This window comes from Abramis brama, assembly GCF_963993115.1.
Source record: "Abramis brama genome assembly, chromosome: 20".
NCBI classification, from domain to species: Eukaryota; Metazoa; Chordata; class Actinopteri; order Cypriniformes; family Leuciscidae; genus Abramis; species Abramis brama.
Window position 1 is genome coordinate 27,252,475 of NC_139982.1, and position 18,255 is coordinate 27,270,729.

Consider the following 18,255-nt stretch of genomic DNA (forward strand, 5'->3'; position numbering starts at 1 on the left):
TAAAATGCTCAATTCTTACCTTCAAGAGTAGGAATTTGATCAGAGCAAGTGCCTGAAGGGTTTTTGCAGGTTTTCATGCAGGTTGATCCACAGGTTTTATAGTGCCACTCACATTCATCTGGAGCATTGTAGTAGTCACAGAATACAGCTGCAAGAACAATCACTTGAGTCAGGACGATGTCTATATTTGAGAGTTGTTTCAGCTACAGGCACATTTATGCCCCAAGGTTTTTTTTTAAGCTAAAAGATTTAAACTTTTTTAAAGGTCATTTTAAATTTATTTTTGCTATTTTAATAAAATCTATGTGTGTATTTTGTTTCCTTATTCCAGACACACATTTTAAATATTTAAATCCATCATAAAAACATTTTTAAAACTATGATAAAAATACTCCTAAAGAATTTCATATTTACTGTGTGACAATGATTTATATATTTCTTTTTACAAAAATATCGAATGTCCCTCATTTCCATAATGACCAACAAATTTCAAATGTTATTGTTATTAGTTACCAAAATTACCTAGATAAATGTGTCACTGAAGAACATATAAAATACTGTATCAGACATGTTGCGTGAAGAAAAAGAAAAATCAGGGAAAATATCACTTATATTTTATATATCAGTGGCGGCCGCTGGTCTTTCATAGAGGGGAAGCTCATTTTCGGCCTACATCATAAAAATTGTCCATTTATTTATACGTAAATTCTACGTTCCTTTTCAAGAAAATGCTCTGTGACCCTGTCGTACCATCTAGGCGTCTTTTCCAGTGTCCTCTCAATGGCCAGCATAGTTAGGTATAATTGTATAAATGTAATAACATAATAAAGGTATAAATAATAATAATATAATAAAGTATAATAATACTACTACTACTAATATATTTATTTTTTAATAATTATTTTTTAATTATTACTAATAATAATATAAAAAATATATTAAGTAATAATATAATAAAGATATAAATGTATAATTGTGTGAAATGTATTATGAAAATTGGCTAGCAATTTCAACAAGCAAATAAAAAAAAATAGGTTGCAGCAGTTTGTCTTTCGACTACACTTGAAAAATGAAAAATCCTTGATGGGACAACAGGGAAATGCACTGTGACGCTATGGAAATGTATAAGAAGGAAATTGAGTCAGCCGACCTGCTATATGTAACTGATTCTGAACAAACTCGTCTTTGAGATGAACGTGTTCTAATGTATTTTTAGACCATTTTTATATTTTACATATTTGACCATTCTTTTTTTGACATTATGGGGAAGTCGAGCTTCCCTTGCAGTCTTAAAGAAATCCCCACTGATATATATATATATATATATATATATATATATATATATATATATATATATATATATATATATATATATGTTACTATATGTATGTTACTATATATATATTTCTATTGTGTATTGTTTCCAATAAAGTTATATATTAGTCAACATATGGAAAAACATTTTTTAATTATTAATTGTATTTAAATGCAGTGTTGCAGTGAAATAAGCCTTAGTAAGACCATTGAGTCATTTTCTAGAAAAGCACTAATAAAAAAATAACATTAATTTATAGTGGATGACATGACGTGTTTGTGATAATAAAATAACTTGGAGTACAATAAATGCATTCTTCCCAAAGTACATTGGATGCAGTGTATGTTTATAGGCTAAATAAATGTTAGAAATATTTAAACTTACGGCAAAAATTTGGCCTCCTCCATGCTACACAAACTCCTTTTTTACGGCATTCAGTAGCGTAAGCTGCCACTGTAGTACAGAGACAATCACAGTCACCTCCGCTGTCACATGCACAGGTGTCCCTTACACAGGCATCATAGTATGGGCCAGAGTCCACCTAGAGACAAGAAAGTCAGACACACAGAACCTCACGGGTTACCATGATACAGTAGCTACAGTACACCAGGGTATTACACCAGTACACCAGTTCAATTAGGGTATTTAAGTAGCTTAAAATGTGCATTGTGAGAAACAATGGCACTGACATATTTTAAGATATGCCAGTGCAAGTTAAAACAGCTCAAACATGCATTTTAGTGTAGGACTAGCCTTAAGCCTTGTCTATGAAACAAGGGATAGATGTATTAAATTAAGTTGTAAAGTACTAAGCAACACACATTAAATACATTTCAGTGATGACTGAGCATTTCAAGGCATCACATAGCATAGAAAGTCATGGGTAAAAACTAGAATTTTAAGAACAACAAACAAGGCTTGATTTTGTCCGCAACTTTTTAATTGTTACTTACAGGTGAATGGCAGTCTTTAAAGACAGGGCTCAAAATGATTCCACATTGTTTTTCAGCCCAGGAACGCCGGTTGGGATTTGCGTCACAAGGATGCTTCACGTTTGTCACATCTGGGCAGTCGGGTTTCACCTTCCAGCTATTCCCAAATTCCTCTGGATCCGTCACCTCTTCTCCATTGAGCTTCATAAAGTCATTGTTCGCATTGCCATCAAAGTTTCCACAGAGTCCACACACCTTGCCCTGCCACAGAGATCATGTGGATGTTTAGTTGAGTAATTGAACAAAGAGTAGAAGGTTTTTGTGTACGAGTGTACCTTTAAGAATGCATACCTTTAATTTGGGATGGAGTTGGATCATCACGGTCGTTTTAGTGTCCCAGATCAAATTCAAAAGATCTTCGACTTCTATGACAACATATAGGACCGCAGAATGGATTTTATATCTGTAATCTGTGCCATTGCTTTCAACAACTTTCACTCCACCCTCCTCAGTTAAAATCATCTCGTATCTCTGTGGGATTTGAATAGTTAGTGACACAATACATATTGCATTTTAGGATGCTTTACTAATAAACCTGTGGTGACTCTGAGCTATGAAAGAACCTCACCCCAAAGAACAGGTTGATGTTCTTGGAGCAAATAGTGTTGGCGGTGGCGCAGGGGATGTTCTCCGTGACCAGGCGGAAGGAGGGATATAAGTTCTTACCGCAATAATCCTAGAGGGGTTACACACATAATAAAAGTGGAATAAAGTTCCAGATTATAATGCCTCATATAATTAACCCTCATATGCAGTTCGTCTGTCTAATTTATATAAAAAGTTGTGTTTTCCATCAGGGCTGGGTTGAAAATATTGATTTTGCGGTTTTAATCAATTCCCATTTTGATGTACAATTTCCATTCTTATTCTCAAGAATCGATCCAAGAGTCTACGCGGTTTTCAGTTGATGTGTGAACAAAACTTCACTAACCAACAAATTGCACTAAGTTTTGTTACTTTTGATATGAGACTTTGTCTCATATTTATTAAAACAATCGCTCTTTAATGTGCTATGATAGATCGCTGATCAAGTGAAGCATCAGTGCGTAGCGCTCGTGAACCAGCCACCTCTTCCTCTACTTCTGTTATAGCTTGAAATAAACATGAATTAACATCAGAAGGTATGTTGAAACATATGTTGTCTTTATGTAATCGCTCAGTCAGTATTTTTACCTCGGAAAGACGTCAATACAACAGAGGGTGTAAACAATGTCACGTAACGTAACATTTACCTCAGGAAAGCTGGCCATAGCTCGATAATTAGCTAGAAAAATAGACACTAAGAGCATTTTCCTAAATATTTGCAGGATATTTATTTACATATCATTTTTCTTAACCTATTCTTCAATATTTGAATAAATCCGTCATGAAAACTTAAAAACAATAAACGTAGAATTGGAGTAGAACGGAGTATATAAAAAATAACAATATATTGTTATTGTTAAAAATGCCTTTTGTACAATTTAAATGTTTGTATACAAACCACTTTAATATTACAGTAATGTACCAACTGCATGGGTTCCTTTGAGATATACAGTAATTATAAAATTTGTTAATACCCAGCCCTTTTTTTCCATATGATTCTTTCATATTATTCTTAGTGCTTTTGCAGACATAATAGTATTTGTTAGATATCTATAAATAGATTTTTTTTTCCATTGGCACAGTCAAACATACATGGGCTATGGTGTGTTCACAGTCTCCGTGGAAGGAATATTTCCTGCCATCAAAAGTCTTGAAATGACCTTCACCGTAGATGGTACAGGTGCCGTAGCATGCCTTTTCTGTACAAATCCACATCCCGTCTATGCATGTGCTGAAATATAGAGAACAATTCACAAATTAATACTGACAGAATGATAGCTTTATTGCAGTTATAGAAAATTATTTTTAATAGATTTACTTTTAGTTTACAATAAACACAATGGATCATGCTATGTGACATCTACACTTGTAGATGTGTGGGCAAACATTTGACTGGTACTGTAGATGTAAAATGATTTAAAAAAAGCATGGCACTATGATAACATAGGTTATATCAGTTGCGATTGGCTCACCAGGTGTTACAGTCCTGCTGAACTTGCTCTCCAGGTGAATAGTTGACTCCACTGTGGGTACATGTACATTTTTCCCTCTCCACACACCCACCGTTGCCATCAGCCAGAAGGCCATCTGGACACATACACCCTGATACACACCCTGTGCTCACCTATTGACAAGACAAATTTGTTAAACCAACTTTTCCCTGCAAACTTCTAACGCATTACAAGATTTGCCATTTCATATTATCTATATCAGGGTTTTGCACAATTTGGAAATGGCGTGAGAATGCCTGCATTTGAATTGAAATAAGCAAACTGGATTTTTTTAAAAGTTCATTTAAATATCAAAACTGCTGTGACTTTTCATTTCATTCATCCTCTTTTTCATGTATTCCATCCATCCATCCCAACTCACGCAGTTATTTGGGTCTTGTTTCTCACATGTCCTCTGACACTCTGTTCCTTTTTCTCCAGGATATGAGCATTTGAAGAATGTCATTGGAGCCACACAGTCTAAAAACACAACAAGCACATATATGAGATGCAAAAAATTAGCCCACATCATACGAGTGATGCCTCAAGTTTGAATTTAGAAGGTGGTATATTGTGGAAGTACTAGTTTTAGATCACCTGTTTGACTGGAGCACTGCAATATGCCAAGGTTACAGATGCTGTATTTGACAAAACAGTGCAAAAATTACTAAAAATCCACCATCAAGAGTTAATAATGCAGGTCAATATTGTTATATGGGTGTATGCCTTTGAGACATGCGACATCTAAAATCATTTTAAACTGCATTTTGCAGCAATTATTATGCTTCTAATTTAAAAAAATATATTTTTCATTTGGCAGTACAGGGCTGTTGAGTGAAAATGGTAAAGAAAAAAGTTAATGGATACATTATGCATGTTAAACTGCTATTTATACCATTTAGAACCATCTTTGTAGTACACTGCTGATGGCTCTATGGCTTGGTTCTCATTGTAACAAGGACACTGGTCAGCATGTACACAGCTGCCTTCTTCATTGAGGTATGTTCCCTCAGAACAGACACAGCCGTCTACAGGTGTGAAGGACCCTTGGCAGGTGTTATCATGTACACTGAGAGATCGGCAGGTGCTTCCACAGCTGGTCACTCCATAAGAGTACTTCATGTTTCCTGAACACTTCAAAATCATGTCTATATAGCAAGAGACAAACAGAGGCTAATTTGAAACAGAGTACACAAATAAATATTTATTTGAATGTGTACTTTATAAAGTTCTCACCACAGGGTTCTGAATCCATCCAGCCCTGGAGAATGACTCCTTTGGCAGCACATGCGTGGGCATAGTTGGACACGGCCGCACACATACACTTCTTAATATCTAAACACTTGCATGTGTCATAGACGCACCACTGCAGAGAAAAAAAAACAGATTGAATGCATGCATTAAGGAACACAATTGCACAGTAAATTTCAGAAGAGAAGAGTTTTTTTATGTACAAAGACTTACTTGGTAGTACATCTCAGGATCTATTTCTGAGTGACATTCGGAAAAGGTCCCATTTGGGTTTGTGAGACGGGAACACCAGTCTTTCGCAAGTTTCTCTACAAGAACAAAAACAGGAGATTTGCTTGTTTACTTTGTTTAGCATGGTAGAATTGAAAATGATTTTTTTTCTACTATGTCAAGAAAATAATGAAATCATCACTGTAACATGCATATTGTGAGCGTGTTGTTCTTATTTAATGCAGTAAGCACCTGTGTCTATATTCAGGCTGCAGGGGCTGTCAAATGTGATTTCAAGATCTGGACACCCGTTTTTCCAAAAGTTAACAAAGGTGGTTGGTGTGCCCTCTATCATGCCTGATCCCGTTTTAAAGTCGTCTGTTTGGACGTCGTTATAGTTTCCACATAGACCTGAGAGGAACATGGTTAAAAGTAGTTCATTAGAAATCTATTTCCTACAAATAAAAATGGACTTTTTCAGAAACCAATATACATATTTAAAATCTGCAGTATTTTTTTCCCAACTTACCACTCATTTTCCCTTTCTCTTCAGTGCTGGCTACAATATACAACTGCATGACTGGAGCCAACTGGATCTCTAGACGAAGACTCTTCATATCAGCAATAATGAAGGAGGAAGAGGGCTGGAAGATGCTCACAGGACCTGGGACAACAACATTTATTGAAAAAGGAAGTTATTTTTATATATAATGATGACAAAATAGAAAGTTCCCATATATTTGTAAAAACCCACCTATGGTAGCAGGAAGCACATATGGACTGATTCTATTCACTGTAACAGTTCCAGTGGAGGAAAAACTAATCTGTTTTATTAGTAGAACATCAAGAAAGATATATTATTATTATTATTAAGACTGTATTATTATTGCTCATAGTAGTCAGTATTATTATTAGCAAGAATTAATAAATTATTTATAATTATTTAAACCCAGTACTTACAGTGGTCCCCGAGATGACAAGGGTCACTGAATTTAGACATGTGTCTGTTCGGGTTGGATCACACTTTGCCAGATTTCCCACGACAGCAATATCACTGTCATTAGAGTGCTGGAATAAAAAAAGGACTGTAAGAACCTCCAAATTATATATAATGATTCAATATAAATTATAATGCACACGCTTTCCTGATTTCTAAATAAACCATGTGAATAAAAGTACAAGTGAAGACTTTCATTGATCTCGCCCTGACAGAAAATATCTGTGGATCATCTGATATCCTGACAGACCTTAGTGAGGATGTAGTCACAGTTCCCGCTGAAGGTGAAGCTCTTTCCATCATAAGTGGTGACGTGAGACCCTCCCACAACAGAGCAGATTCCGGGACATTCTAGGTATGTACAGGTCCAGTGTCCCGCGGCACACACACTGACACAGAATGCTTCAGTGTTAGCATGAGGAAATGTATGAAGGAATTTAAATGTGACTAAAATATTTCAATTCAAATGTTACCATTTTTTACAAGCTTGTTGGTAAGACTCTCCTGGTTGATATACTGTGCCATCGTGATCACATGGGCACTGGTTCACAGGAACACAGCCACTCTGACCAATGTCGTCTTCCACGGTGCCTTTACAAAAGGAAAGCCAGACAATTGCGTAAATGTGTTTTCTAAAAAAATATTTTTTGAGAGCTGATGACATGCTGGCATTCATTGATTATACACTACCATTCTAAAGTCCAGGGTCAGTAAGAAACAGAAATGTATACTTTTATTCAACAAGGATGTATTAAATTAATAAAAAATGACAGTAAAGACATTTATAATGTTACAAAATATTTATATTTCAAATAAATGCTGTGCTTTTGAAATTTATTAATCAAAGAATCCTGAAAAAAAGTAATTGTAACACTATTTCACAATATTACGGTTTTATTGTATTTTTAATATAAAAAATGCAGCCTTGGTGAGTATAAGACTATAAACCTTGTCTCCTATTATAAATTGTTACCTTCAGGGCAGAAACAGCCGTCCACACAGTGTTCTTTACACATTAGACTTGCGTTTGGATCTTTGCAGGTGTTCTTGCACGGACTTCCACACTCCAGGTATTGCATGTTTAGAGGACATGACTTTGCTGCTCCACAGAAGAACATATGAAAACATAACAAAATTGTTCCTCTAGATAATTGTATAACATTTGTTATAAGAAACAGAGCATTTTTTCTGTATTTACTTGTCCTACAATGGTCCTGCTAAAAAGCTAACACATCAATGCAGAAAATATAATGTTTCTACTTCAAAAGCGTACTTTTTATTTGTTTTTTGTGTTGTTTTAGGCAGTATTAGATATTATTATATAATATATTGAGGGTTTATTCTTGAAAAGCTTTATTTATTTGTGAGAAAATAAATGTGTTTCATTCTTGGGTGAACTGTTCCCTTAAGTTACATTTTTCTCTCCATCATAACTAATTTCATCTTCCAGAAATGATACTCACGACAGAGCTGCTCTGTCCTCCATGTTCCTGGTTTTCCTCCAGCATGTGTGCACTGTCGTGAAATCTCTGTGAGTGTGTTGCAGAGACAGTCGTGATTGCCGTAACATCGACACAGGTCGTTCACACAGGCTTCTTCAAATGAACCCATGTCCATCACACGGTAACAGTCGCTAAACCCTGGACTGCTGAGATACTCATGGCAAACACTTGTCTAGGGGGAAAAAATATATAATTTAAGAGAACTGTCTCATTGCAGCCAATGTTTCAATCAGTAAATGGTTGAATTTATTATTTTAAGAGGGCACCCAAAATCTGAACAAGAGAACAACATTGATTTTGTCTCATACCTGGTTGCATTGATCAGTGGGTTGAAGTGGAACTTCCTCACAGGTTTCAGCCGATATGGACACCTTCCATGCGGGCGAACCTGAGAAGGATTCAGATGAACAAGTTACACCAAACCTATCTTTAAGTCAGTGGTTCTCAACCAGGGGGCCTCAACACACTTCCAAGGAGGCTTCAAGATGACCCTTGTAAGCCTTTAGGAAGGTAAAGTTGGACCCACTCTTTTTCCATTTGTAAATAATACTCACTGTTTGCATGGGAGTTTTTAGAGAATCAGTATGTCTCTATTGGTCACTTAACTTGCTGTATTTAACTCTTTATATGAAAATCTAGGCATTAATGAATTCAAGACATCAGGTTTACCGAGAACAGTGATATCATCGGCCTTGTTGCCATTGAAGTCTCCACAGAGTCCACAGGTCTGACCTTGATACTTCTCAGGAAGTTCAATCTGGGGAACATCATATAACAACAACTCTAATATCAGAAGTCTGAGATCAAGCTTCAAGATAAAATTATGTGTGCACAGAGATGTTGAATCATACCGATAGAGAGTTGTCTTCCTCCCAGAAGACAGTCACTCCATGTTTGTTTGAGATCTTGACACTTGTTGAACTTCCCTCGATTTTAATTCCGTTATTATAGGTCGGAATAGACACCCTGTCAAAGTAAAAAATTTTTTTAAATGTCAACATTACAAAAAAAAAAAAAAAGTTTTCTAGTCTAAAATTTCATAAACTTAAAATAAATTTAGTTGAAATACTGGTTAAGATAAATATTTTATAAGAGAATATATATCGAATTAGGTTTTTTGTATTAACCCCACTTTTTGATTATTTGATTCATTAAAGCATAAACCTCACAAAATGTAGTTACATTTATGCTTAAAATAAGACATTTATTTACAGATATTCTTAATATCTAGCACAAAAAGATCACTTATTTATTATTTATTGAAATAAATAAAAATACTGAAATACCAGATGTAAAATGCTCATATTAAGAAAATGTATGTGTGTGCTTTTGCTGTATAGTACTCAAATGAACTCACATTTCTTCTCCCATAGTGATAGTAAATATCAACTCACGCTTGATCGTCCATAGTGATGTCGCCATTAGTGAGTTTGATGACCGTCCCTTCCAGCTTTATTGTGACTGTGCTAAAAGTGATTGAGTCATTCACAAGCTCTCTTTGCATTTGGATGTTAAAGTCAGAAGTTGTGCTGTCACACATCACCGCCAGAACATAGTTGCACGTGTCTGGCACTTGAAAGAAATGACCATCAAATGTCTTGAAGTGGAAATTTCCCCATGTACTGCAGATCGTGGACTGATGATCAGGATTCGGTTCAGCTGAATCAAGAAAGAAAACGTATAAATGTGTGATTTGTACTAATACACAATTGAAGGTGAAGTGCATAATTTCTATGCCATTAGTGGCACCAAACAAAATTTGGTTGTGCTAATATTGCTAAAACGTACTAAGCAATGTTTTGATTGCACCACCTACTTTTTGAGGGAATAAGCCAATGAATAACTTATAGTTGTCTCTCAAAAAATCTTTTAGTCTCCTAAAGTGTAAAATGTTGTATAGGCCTACACTAATACTAACATTTTAAAAGAGTCATAACATGAGAAATCAAATTTGCCTTGATCTTTTGACATATAAAAAGTCTTTGTATCATTAAAACATCCTGCAAGTTTCATAGCTTAAAACGTTCTTCTCATTATAAACAGAGCATTTATTTTAATCAAGCTCCAAAAATGACTCGTTTGGATATTGTGAGATCTGTGATATGCATACATTTGCATACTTGCATTGCAAGACATTGACGAATAGTTATATATAACATCGCACCATAGGCCCTGCCCACTGGCCTACACTGTATGTGAGTGTCGCGTCGTGTCAAAAGCAAACAGAACCCATTATAATCACAGACGCTGTCTACACTGGATACAGTTTACAGATCTGTGCTCAGTTTCTGACACTTGAGTCTGTCGCCAACAGGACAAGTGGAAAAGTGAAAGAACGCTCACTTTGACGTGTCCAGTTTAAACAACTTGTTTGCGTCTCTGTATAAGTGGATGGTTTATCTTAATGGCATCCCGGATCATGTTGGAGGATCATATGTTTGTTCAGAGCTTTTTTTTTAAAAAACAAGGCACTGTGTAATGGAGAGTTCACAAAGAAACTTTTGTTAAAAGATGAAGCAGCTAAACTGTATTGGATCTGATTGTAGCTACATCACAAACTGTAAGTAAATGATTTAATAATGCTTTGTCTGTAAATGATGGTTAAATGGATAATAGGGCTGAACGATTTTGGAAAATAATCTAATTACGATTTAGTTTTACCAATATTGCAATTGCGATTTAATATGCGATTATTTTTTAAGCTCTTTATCTTTTCTATTATTCAACAAAAACAAGCAATAAATCATTGTAAAATAGGGAAGGGAATCTTTAGGCACCTCATGAGCCGATCAAATTTTTTTCTTTAATTGATCTTACCGGTATTAATAAAACTTAAAATATTTAATTACATAATTATAAGTAGGCCTACTTATAATAATTACACATTAAAAAACTAAATTAATACAATTACATGTTAATCATTTTAACAAATATAGCTTCAAAACAAATAACAAAGAGGGGAAAAAAATATTACAAGCAATAAACAAAGAGTGCTTTCAGTATTTAAGAGTAAGCTGTCTGAACGTTTTCATCTCTTTTGAAATTATAAGATGTGGTTTGTCCTGTCTGTTTAATAACTTAAGATATAACTGACTGTGTCACATTAATTTCGCGTCATAAAATTATTTTGAGATGCAAGTACATTTAAAGGTGCAGTGTGTGATTTTTAGCGGCATCTAGTGGTGAGATTTGCGAATTGCAAACAATCAGTCACTCATGGTCCATCCCTCAAATTGCAAACTCAAAGGAGAAGCTACGGTGGCCGACGTAGGATCGGAAGATGTCGTCGTCTGAGTCAGCAGAGAGTAGCAAGTCAAGCAATGAGGTTTCTTTATATTATATTTTATATTAAATTATATTTACTTAATTATTCAGTAAAACCACACGTTATTGCGATTTTTTTTTTTTTTTACTTGTTCATCATTGTGTTAGTCTTTTATTCACTGACTTTACCATAGCCTGTTTCCATGCTAGTTAGTATAAGATAAGAGCTATGGATAAGAGCATCAAAGCAGCTAGGTAAGGTGAAATAGCTAACATTACGATGTTCGAGGCGTCGTTCAGACAGCATGTTTTTCTCCACGTCTACAGAGTCAGGGACAACCTGAGTATTCTGCTGCGTCTTTTTCTGCTGCTTCTCATTCAAGTAAGTGACGAAACGCGCTCTGTAGCGCTGTTTGTTCGCTGTCGGCTACGGTAGAAACATGACGTCACGATATGTCGACCTTCATAGAAGGGGGGTGCCCGCGGTTATGTAGATATAAATGACTCATTCTAAGGTAATAAAAACATAACGGTTCATTAAGTAAGGTCTTTATACACCACTGAAAACATAGTTATGGATCTTATATTGCATTTCTGTCAATAGATCCTCAGAAATATCACACATTGCACCTTTAACCACGTAGACGGAGTCGCTCACAGCCGCATGCTCAAACGCTCTTCGCAAAGCGCGCGAGTATTTGAAATTGAAAGCAGCTTCTGTCAGTGATTTTCATATTTTTAATATATAAGCCAACTGCATTCCAAGACATATGATGCCTTCGTAGAACATTTATAAGTAAAATACCGGCGGGCAAGACCGCGCACTACAAAAGTAACATCATGCAGACCGCGCGTATCTCATATCTTGTGCAATGATGCCAGCGAATGTCCTTGTAATTCGCTTCAACTTTTCCGAACTTTATTAAAGATTATTTTTCCTAAGGTTCGAGTGGTGTCGTGTGTGTGTGTGTTTGTGTGTGTGAGACAGAGGAATTAGAAGCAAGCAAAATACGGTTGTTTATAAAGCACACGCGTCATCACGTATCTGTGTTTAAAAGTAAGCTCAGACATAAATCTGAAATGATCTTAATCGATACAGAATCGTTGGAGAGAATCTGTAACACAATATCACATAAATTAAATATAAACTGTTATTTCCTGTAGCCAGGCCTATATGCGTAGCGTGCCAAGTTGATGCTTCATCTGCAATACAGACTGGTTTACTCTAGCGTCAGTCGCGTGTCACGTGACCAGACTGTAATCGCAGCTTTGTGGTTAAAAAATCGCATTTCATCATATCGCAATATTATCGCAAATACAATTAATCGTTCAGCCCTAATGGGTAATGTTTTAACACATACTCGCGCGCAATAGCAAGTCGGTTAGCCAATCATATTAGTGGCCGTTTACTGACACGCCTTAAAAGAGCCGCCGCTTAAAAACCGAACATTTCTGACAGTGAGTCAAAATGAGGGTTGAGAATAATTGTTTTTCCGCATGTATACATAGGTGGATTAACCATATGGGCAATTGGGCAAGTGCCCATGGGCACCACGCAAATATTTTTTTCTCTTTTAAAACAAGCGGTTCATTCTTAAACGTATTTCTAGCCTATAGGCAGAGATGGGCATAAATACATGGAAATGTATTTAAAATACAAATACAAAATACTGTGTGGAAAAATGTATTTAAATACAAATACAAAATACTGTGTGAAAAAATGTATTTAAATACAAATACAGTATTTTGTATTTTGAAAATACACAAAATACATGTGAAATTGGCCATCCAGTGCAGGTATAGGTCACAGTGAATGAAGAAACTACATAGGCCTACTGACTTATCATTCCTAACCTCATCTCTGCCCTCTCTGTCGTTCTTTCTTTCTTTCTTTCTTTCTTTCTTTCTTTCAATTACAAATAAACCTATGCAAAATAGCAGCCATTTATATACTTATTTCTGGTTACAATGTAGTCTATTACTTGTGGTGAACACAATTAAAAAATTCATACTGTATGTAAAACTGTGGGAACCTTTTCTGCTATCTAGCAAAGAATATGGATGGGCGATATAACCAAAATCTCAATTTTACTTCACAGTAACGATATCATGGTTTCACAATTCTCAATATCAGTTTTGATTCCACAGCATAAACTGAATTTCAAACTCTTTTGAGGTTTTTTATTTTAATTTATTTTTTGCAGGTTGTCTCAATGCTTTTTAAGTAATTTTATGTTTATTTTATGTAAAGTTTATTTGGTTCTATAAGTTTATTAAAATTAGAAAGTGTATCTAAAATTTTAAATTAGAATTAATTTTGATTCATTTGACACTGTTTACCCCTTTTTTATTATTATTTTTATGTACAATAAAACTAAAAGCTGAAGATTTTTGTGGTGTATCATTCATCAGTGTTTGTTTTTCCACTCCAACGTTCCAATAATTCCTGCCCACTAAAAGCTGCACGGATAAATTTGCTTACCCCACACATAGGCCCATCTATGTAAACGATTTAGAAAAAGTTCCATCAATTCAAACTTTATATCATCGCTATGATATGTAGTGTCATATCACCCAGCCCTAACATGCAGTAATGCTTTAAAGGTTGTATCAGCGATTTCAGGCCCAAAAAAGGCCTAAACATAAATGATCACATTCATCTAATCTTTCCTAACGATCCGCTAGCTGCCCGCCCCATAAGCAGGCCGTCAAAAAAACACGTCTCTGTAGGGGTTGTGAGGTTGCAAAACCTCACAACACCCTGTCGGTGATTGTTTGGAACACTATTTATTTTGGTTTTCAGTGGTTGGTGAAACCAATTGTTTTTGTGTGCAGATCTCAGAGCCTAGGCTGCCTACAGAGATGCGTTTTTTTGACAGCATGCTTATGGGGCGGGCAGCTAGCGGATCGTTAGGAAAGATTAGATGAATGTGATCATTTATGTTTAGGCCTGAAATCGCTGATACAACCTTTAAACACATTTTACAAGCTAGTTGATAAAAATCAACAACCGGTCAAGAAGACTGATTGGCTAACGCTATTTTCCCACTTGTCTGTGCTCTTTTATTCTTTCATGTTAACTGAAGTGAATAATGCACTATTTTAACTTTAATCAACAAGTAGAATTGATCATGACATTCTCACCTTCATTCCAAAAGAAATCGCTGATCCAATGCTGAGCTATAGTGAATGTCTGAACTAGTTGATGCACAAAATCAATACCCTGATAAAGAGGTTGACTGGCAAAAAGTATTTTATGTATTTTGAAAATACAAAAATACTCATCTTAAATGTATTTAAATACAAATACAAAATACTGTGTGGAAAAATGTATTTAAATACAAATACAAAATAGTAGTTTGTATTTCAAATACGTATTTTAAATACATGTATCTGAAATATTGCCCATCCCTGCCTATAGGCTATATATACCCTTTCATCAGAACGTTCTAAATTCCCTGAATGTTTTGTTTAAAGTTTATTATTTTCATTATTTTATAAGGTTTTTTTGTGGACACGCGATCTACCGCCAGATTCGAACTACTGCGTGAGCACGCGCGTTTCATTTCAATGAACATATTACACTAGCGTGTCCACTGGCACGGAGCAGAGCGAGTGTTTTCAATTCATTCCAATGGAAGTTGAGCTTTAAGCTCGTGAAGCTAAACTTCTATATGAAGTGAAAACGCACCATTACAGATTCTGGGAGTGTGCTGTGCGGTTTCGCGTGTTTTGCATAACTTTCAGTCAGAATGAAACTGCCTCGCGATGCTCATGTAGGCTATGTGTGAATCCACTACAGAGCATCAGCCTTGCACTTTCACGTTGTACTGAAAAAAAGTTGCAGAAAGAGGCAGAGTGTAAACGAGTGAGTTTTTAAATTTTATTTTCAGTTCAAAACCATATAGCTATACAGATGTTATTGCCAGACCAGTCTAAAACCTTGGCATGTTTGCATTTCATTTTTCAATTTTCTAGATGTTGTTCAGTTTTTTTTTTTTAAGAAAGTTGGGTTGACGTCAGAACCCAACGCCAGACTGACGTTATATTTTGGTTGGAAAAGAAGAACCCAACGTCAGACTGACATCAACATCCGATGTTGGACAGACGTTGGATTTTGGTTGGAAAAGAAGAACCCAACGTCAGACTGATGTCAACATCCGATGTTGGACAGACGTTGGATTTTGGTTGGAAAAGAAGAACCCAACGTCAGACTGATGTCAACATCCGATGTTGGACAGACGTTGGATTTTGGTTGGAAATTAAAGTTGGGTTGACATCAGAACCCAACGTCATATTGACGTCACACAGACAGATTTTGGTTGGAAATGAAAGTTGTAATAATAATAATAGTAATAATAATAATAACTGAATGTATTATTATGGGCACTCTAGGTGTCAGTGCCCAGGGGCACCAAAGAGTCTTAATCTGCCACTATATATTTTTTTGTGTGATTTTTTTTTTTTTTTGTACATTATAAGTTAACCTCAAGGAATATATATTAAAACATTTTTTGCATTTATATTAAAAAGAAAGAAAGAAAGAGTAACATCATACCGGTAGTGATCAGCACACTTGTCGTGGGGAATGCTAAAAACAGAAAAAGACAGACATGTTGTCATTTTTTGTCACATACTTGAAAAATTACATTCACAATATTCTACAATCACTCTTTCTACAATACTCTTTGCAAATATAATAATAATAATAAAGCTTAGCTAAATTGTAATGATTTGGCTGTTTGAATTGCATGAATAAATAGTTCAATAAATCAATCGAAACTTGAACATGCTTTTTGTGTCATAAGTGTAATATGTATGTCCATTTAGACATACAGTACATAAAGCACCAGTTCTATTTGGTATCTGTTAAATAAGTGTGCTACTTTATAGTTTCTTTATGAATCAATAATTAGTACATCTTATACAGTATAATGCCATATTCACCTGCTGTTGTTGGATAAATAAAGTCCATAGGATCTGCCATAACTCCATAATCGCTCATAAAGTCTTTAAACAAAAAAAGACAGATACAGTAATATTGTGATACAGCTAATATTGTGGACGTTTCTTGCAGTAACTGATCATTTTTTATTTTTCTAACCTGCTTGTATGGACTGCAGCCCCACCAGTAGAACGACCCATCTCAGCATCCACATCTGGGACATCCTCACAGTCCCTATGGAGACATCCATCCTCAAGAGCTAAAGTGTGCTGTCTGTCAGCGCTAGCTCTTTTATACTAGCTCTTAGTTTACTTTGGGACCATCTATTCTGTGATCAGAAGGTGGATCCTAGGCTTATGCATTATTATGGCATGTTATCTTTCAATTGAATAAGAATAGCTGTGTTTGAGAATAAACATTGTTTATGTAAACCCTGGTGGCAAAAAGACTTTCCGTCACTAATAACATAGTGTTTATCTCTGTTATTATCTCAAATTAAACAAGGATGTGATGGTTGGTTTGATTGTACCAATCTTGGGGGCTCGACAATTTGTAGAGACGCACTGTAAAATTCACGCCCTAAATGTTTACCTTGCATTTACATTTAAGGCATTTGAGAGACCCTTGTGCTTAGCATATGTTATAAAGTTATCTGCTGGAAAAAGTTGTTTTGAAAGTTTTAAAAAGATAATTACGCAATCAATTCTATATTTTTGCATGTTTATATTTTTTTATTTAAAATCAAGTGGCTTCAATCTCTTCATTTTGACATTGCTTCAAAAATAACTATCATAATGCAATAAATCGAATTTTGTTTATCTTGTATGTGTTACTTAACCTATAAAACTAACTTGCAAGATTCATATTATTAATAGTCGTCTTTCTGGATGGTTTGTCATTAAATCCTCTGTAAACACAGCATTTGTGTTGAAGTCCCATTCACACCAATGACGATAACTAGGCCTATAACTATAAAGTTTTAATAAACCTTCTAATTTTATGAGAATTGGGATGTCCACACCACAACTATAACGATAATGACGCCGAGGAATGATATTTCGTTGGAATCACTTTTTTCAGCTAATGGGTGATAAAAACCAACAATGACATTTAGTCAGAATCCACCTTTTTTAATTAGCTCATAGCATTTAAAGTGGCAGACAACACAACTGCAGCGTGGGAATAAACAAATGTTAATACTGGTATGCGTCAGTGTAATGTTTCGCCACTGAATAAAAAATAAAATAGGCAATTGTGAGTTTACATCTCACAATTCAGACTTTTTTCTTTAGAATTGTGACATAAACTCACAATTCAGACTTTTTTTCTCAGAATTGCGTGATATAAACTCACAATTCTGACTTTTTTCTCAGAAGTTGGAGATGTAAACTCGAAATTGTTTCCGCCACGGAATAAAAGATAATTGCGACTTTTTTTATCTCACAATTCTGACTTTTTTTACTCACAACTGGGAGTTTAATTTTCGCAATTCTGAGGAAAAAAAGTCAGAATTGTGAGATATAAACTCGCAATAGTTTGAGTTTATATCTCGCAATTCTGACTTTATAACTTTATAACTCATGTAAAGTCCAATTCTGAAGAAAAAAAATCACGTTTTCCTTTTCTTCTTTTTTTTAATCTGGGGCGTAAATAAGCTTCCATAGTTGTGGTGTGTGTGCGCAATATCTTTTTATCGCGTATTTA

General features: G+C 35.2%; 1 protein-coding gene across 1 annotated transcript in view; it reads right to left on the reverse strand.

Moving 5' to 3' along the window:
* muc5.1 (mucin 5.1, oligomeric mucus/gel-forming) overlaps positions 1–16,817 on the reverse strand; it is a 33,976-nt gene extending 17,159 nt beyond the window's left edge. Inside the window, exons 1-27 of the mRNA XM_084094312.1 lie at positions 16,711–16,817; positions 16,554–16,616; positions 16,165–16,197; positions 9,737–10,001; positions 9,194–9,308; positions 9,012–9,099; positions 8,651–8,730; positions 8,304–8,514; positions 7,814–7,939; positions 7,314–7,431; positions 7,091–7,229; positions 6,804–6,911; positions 6,598–6,667; positions 6,373–6,507; positions 6,096–6,254; positions 5,847–5,941; positions 5,619–5,748; positions 5,278–5,530; positions 4,980–5,020; positions 4,765–4,862; positions 4,365–4,516; positions 3,985–4,123; positions 2,876–2,983; positions 2,599–2,778; positions 2,269–2,508; positions 1,700–1,856; positions 20–148 (exon numbers count right to left, since the gene is read on the reverse strand). Coding sequence (XP_083950438.1) covers positions 20–148; positions 1,700–1,856; positions 2,269–2,508; positions 2,599–2,778; positions 2,876–2,983; positions 3,985–4,123; positions 4,365–4,516; positions 4,765–4,862; positions 4,980–5,020; positions 5,278–5,530; positions 5,619–5,748; positions 5,847–5,941; positions 6,096–6,254; positions 6,373–6,507; positions 6,598–6,667; positions 6,804–6,911; positions 7,091–7,229; positions 7,314–7,431; positions 7,814–7,939; positions 8,304–8,514; positions 8,651–8,730; positions 9,012–9,099; positions 9,194–9,308; positions 9,737–10,001; positions 16,165–16,197; positions 16,554–16,616; positions 16,711–16,801 — 3,523 coding nt within the window. The 5' untranslated portion in view covers positions 16,802–16,817. The remainder of the gene's footprint in view (positions 1–19; positions 149–1,699; positions 1,857–2,268; positions 2,509–2,598; positions 2,779–2,875; positions 2,984–3,984; positions 4,124–4,364; positions 4,517–4,764; positions 4,863–4,979; positions 5,021–5,277; positions 5,531–5,618; positions 5,749–5,846; positions 5,942–6,095; positions 6,255–6,372; positions 6,508–6,597; positions 6,668–6,803; positions 6,912–7,090; positions 7,230–7,313; positions 7,432–7,813; positions 7,940–8,303; positions 8,515–8,650; positions 8,731–9,011; positions 9,100–9,193; positions 9,309–9,736; positions 10,002–16,164; positions 16,198–16,553; positions 16,617–16,710) is intronic.
* Between the last annotated feature and the right edge of the window lie 1,438 nt (positions 16,818–18,255).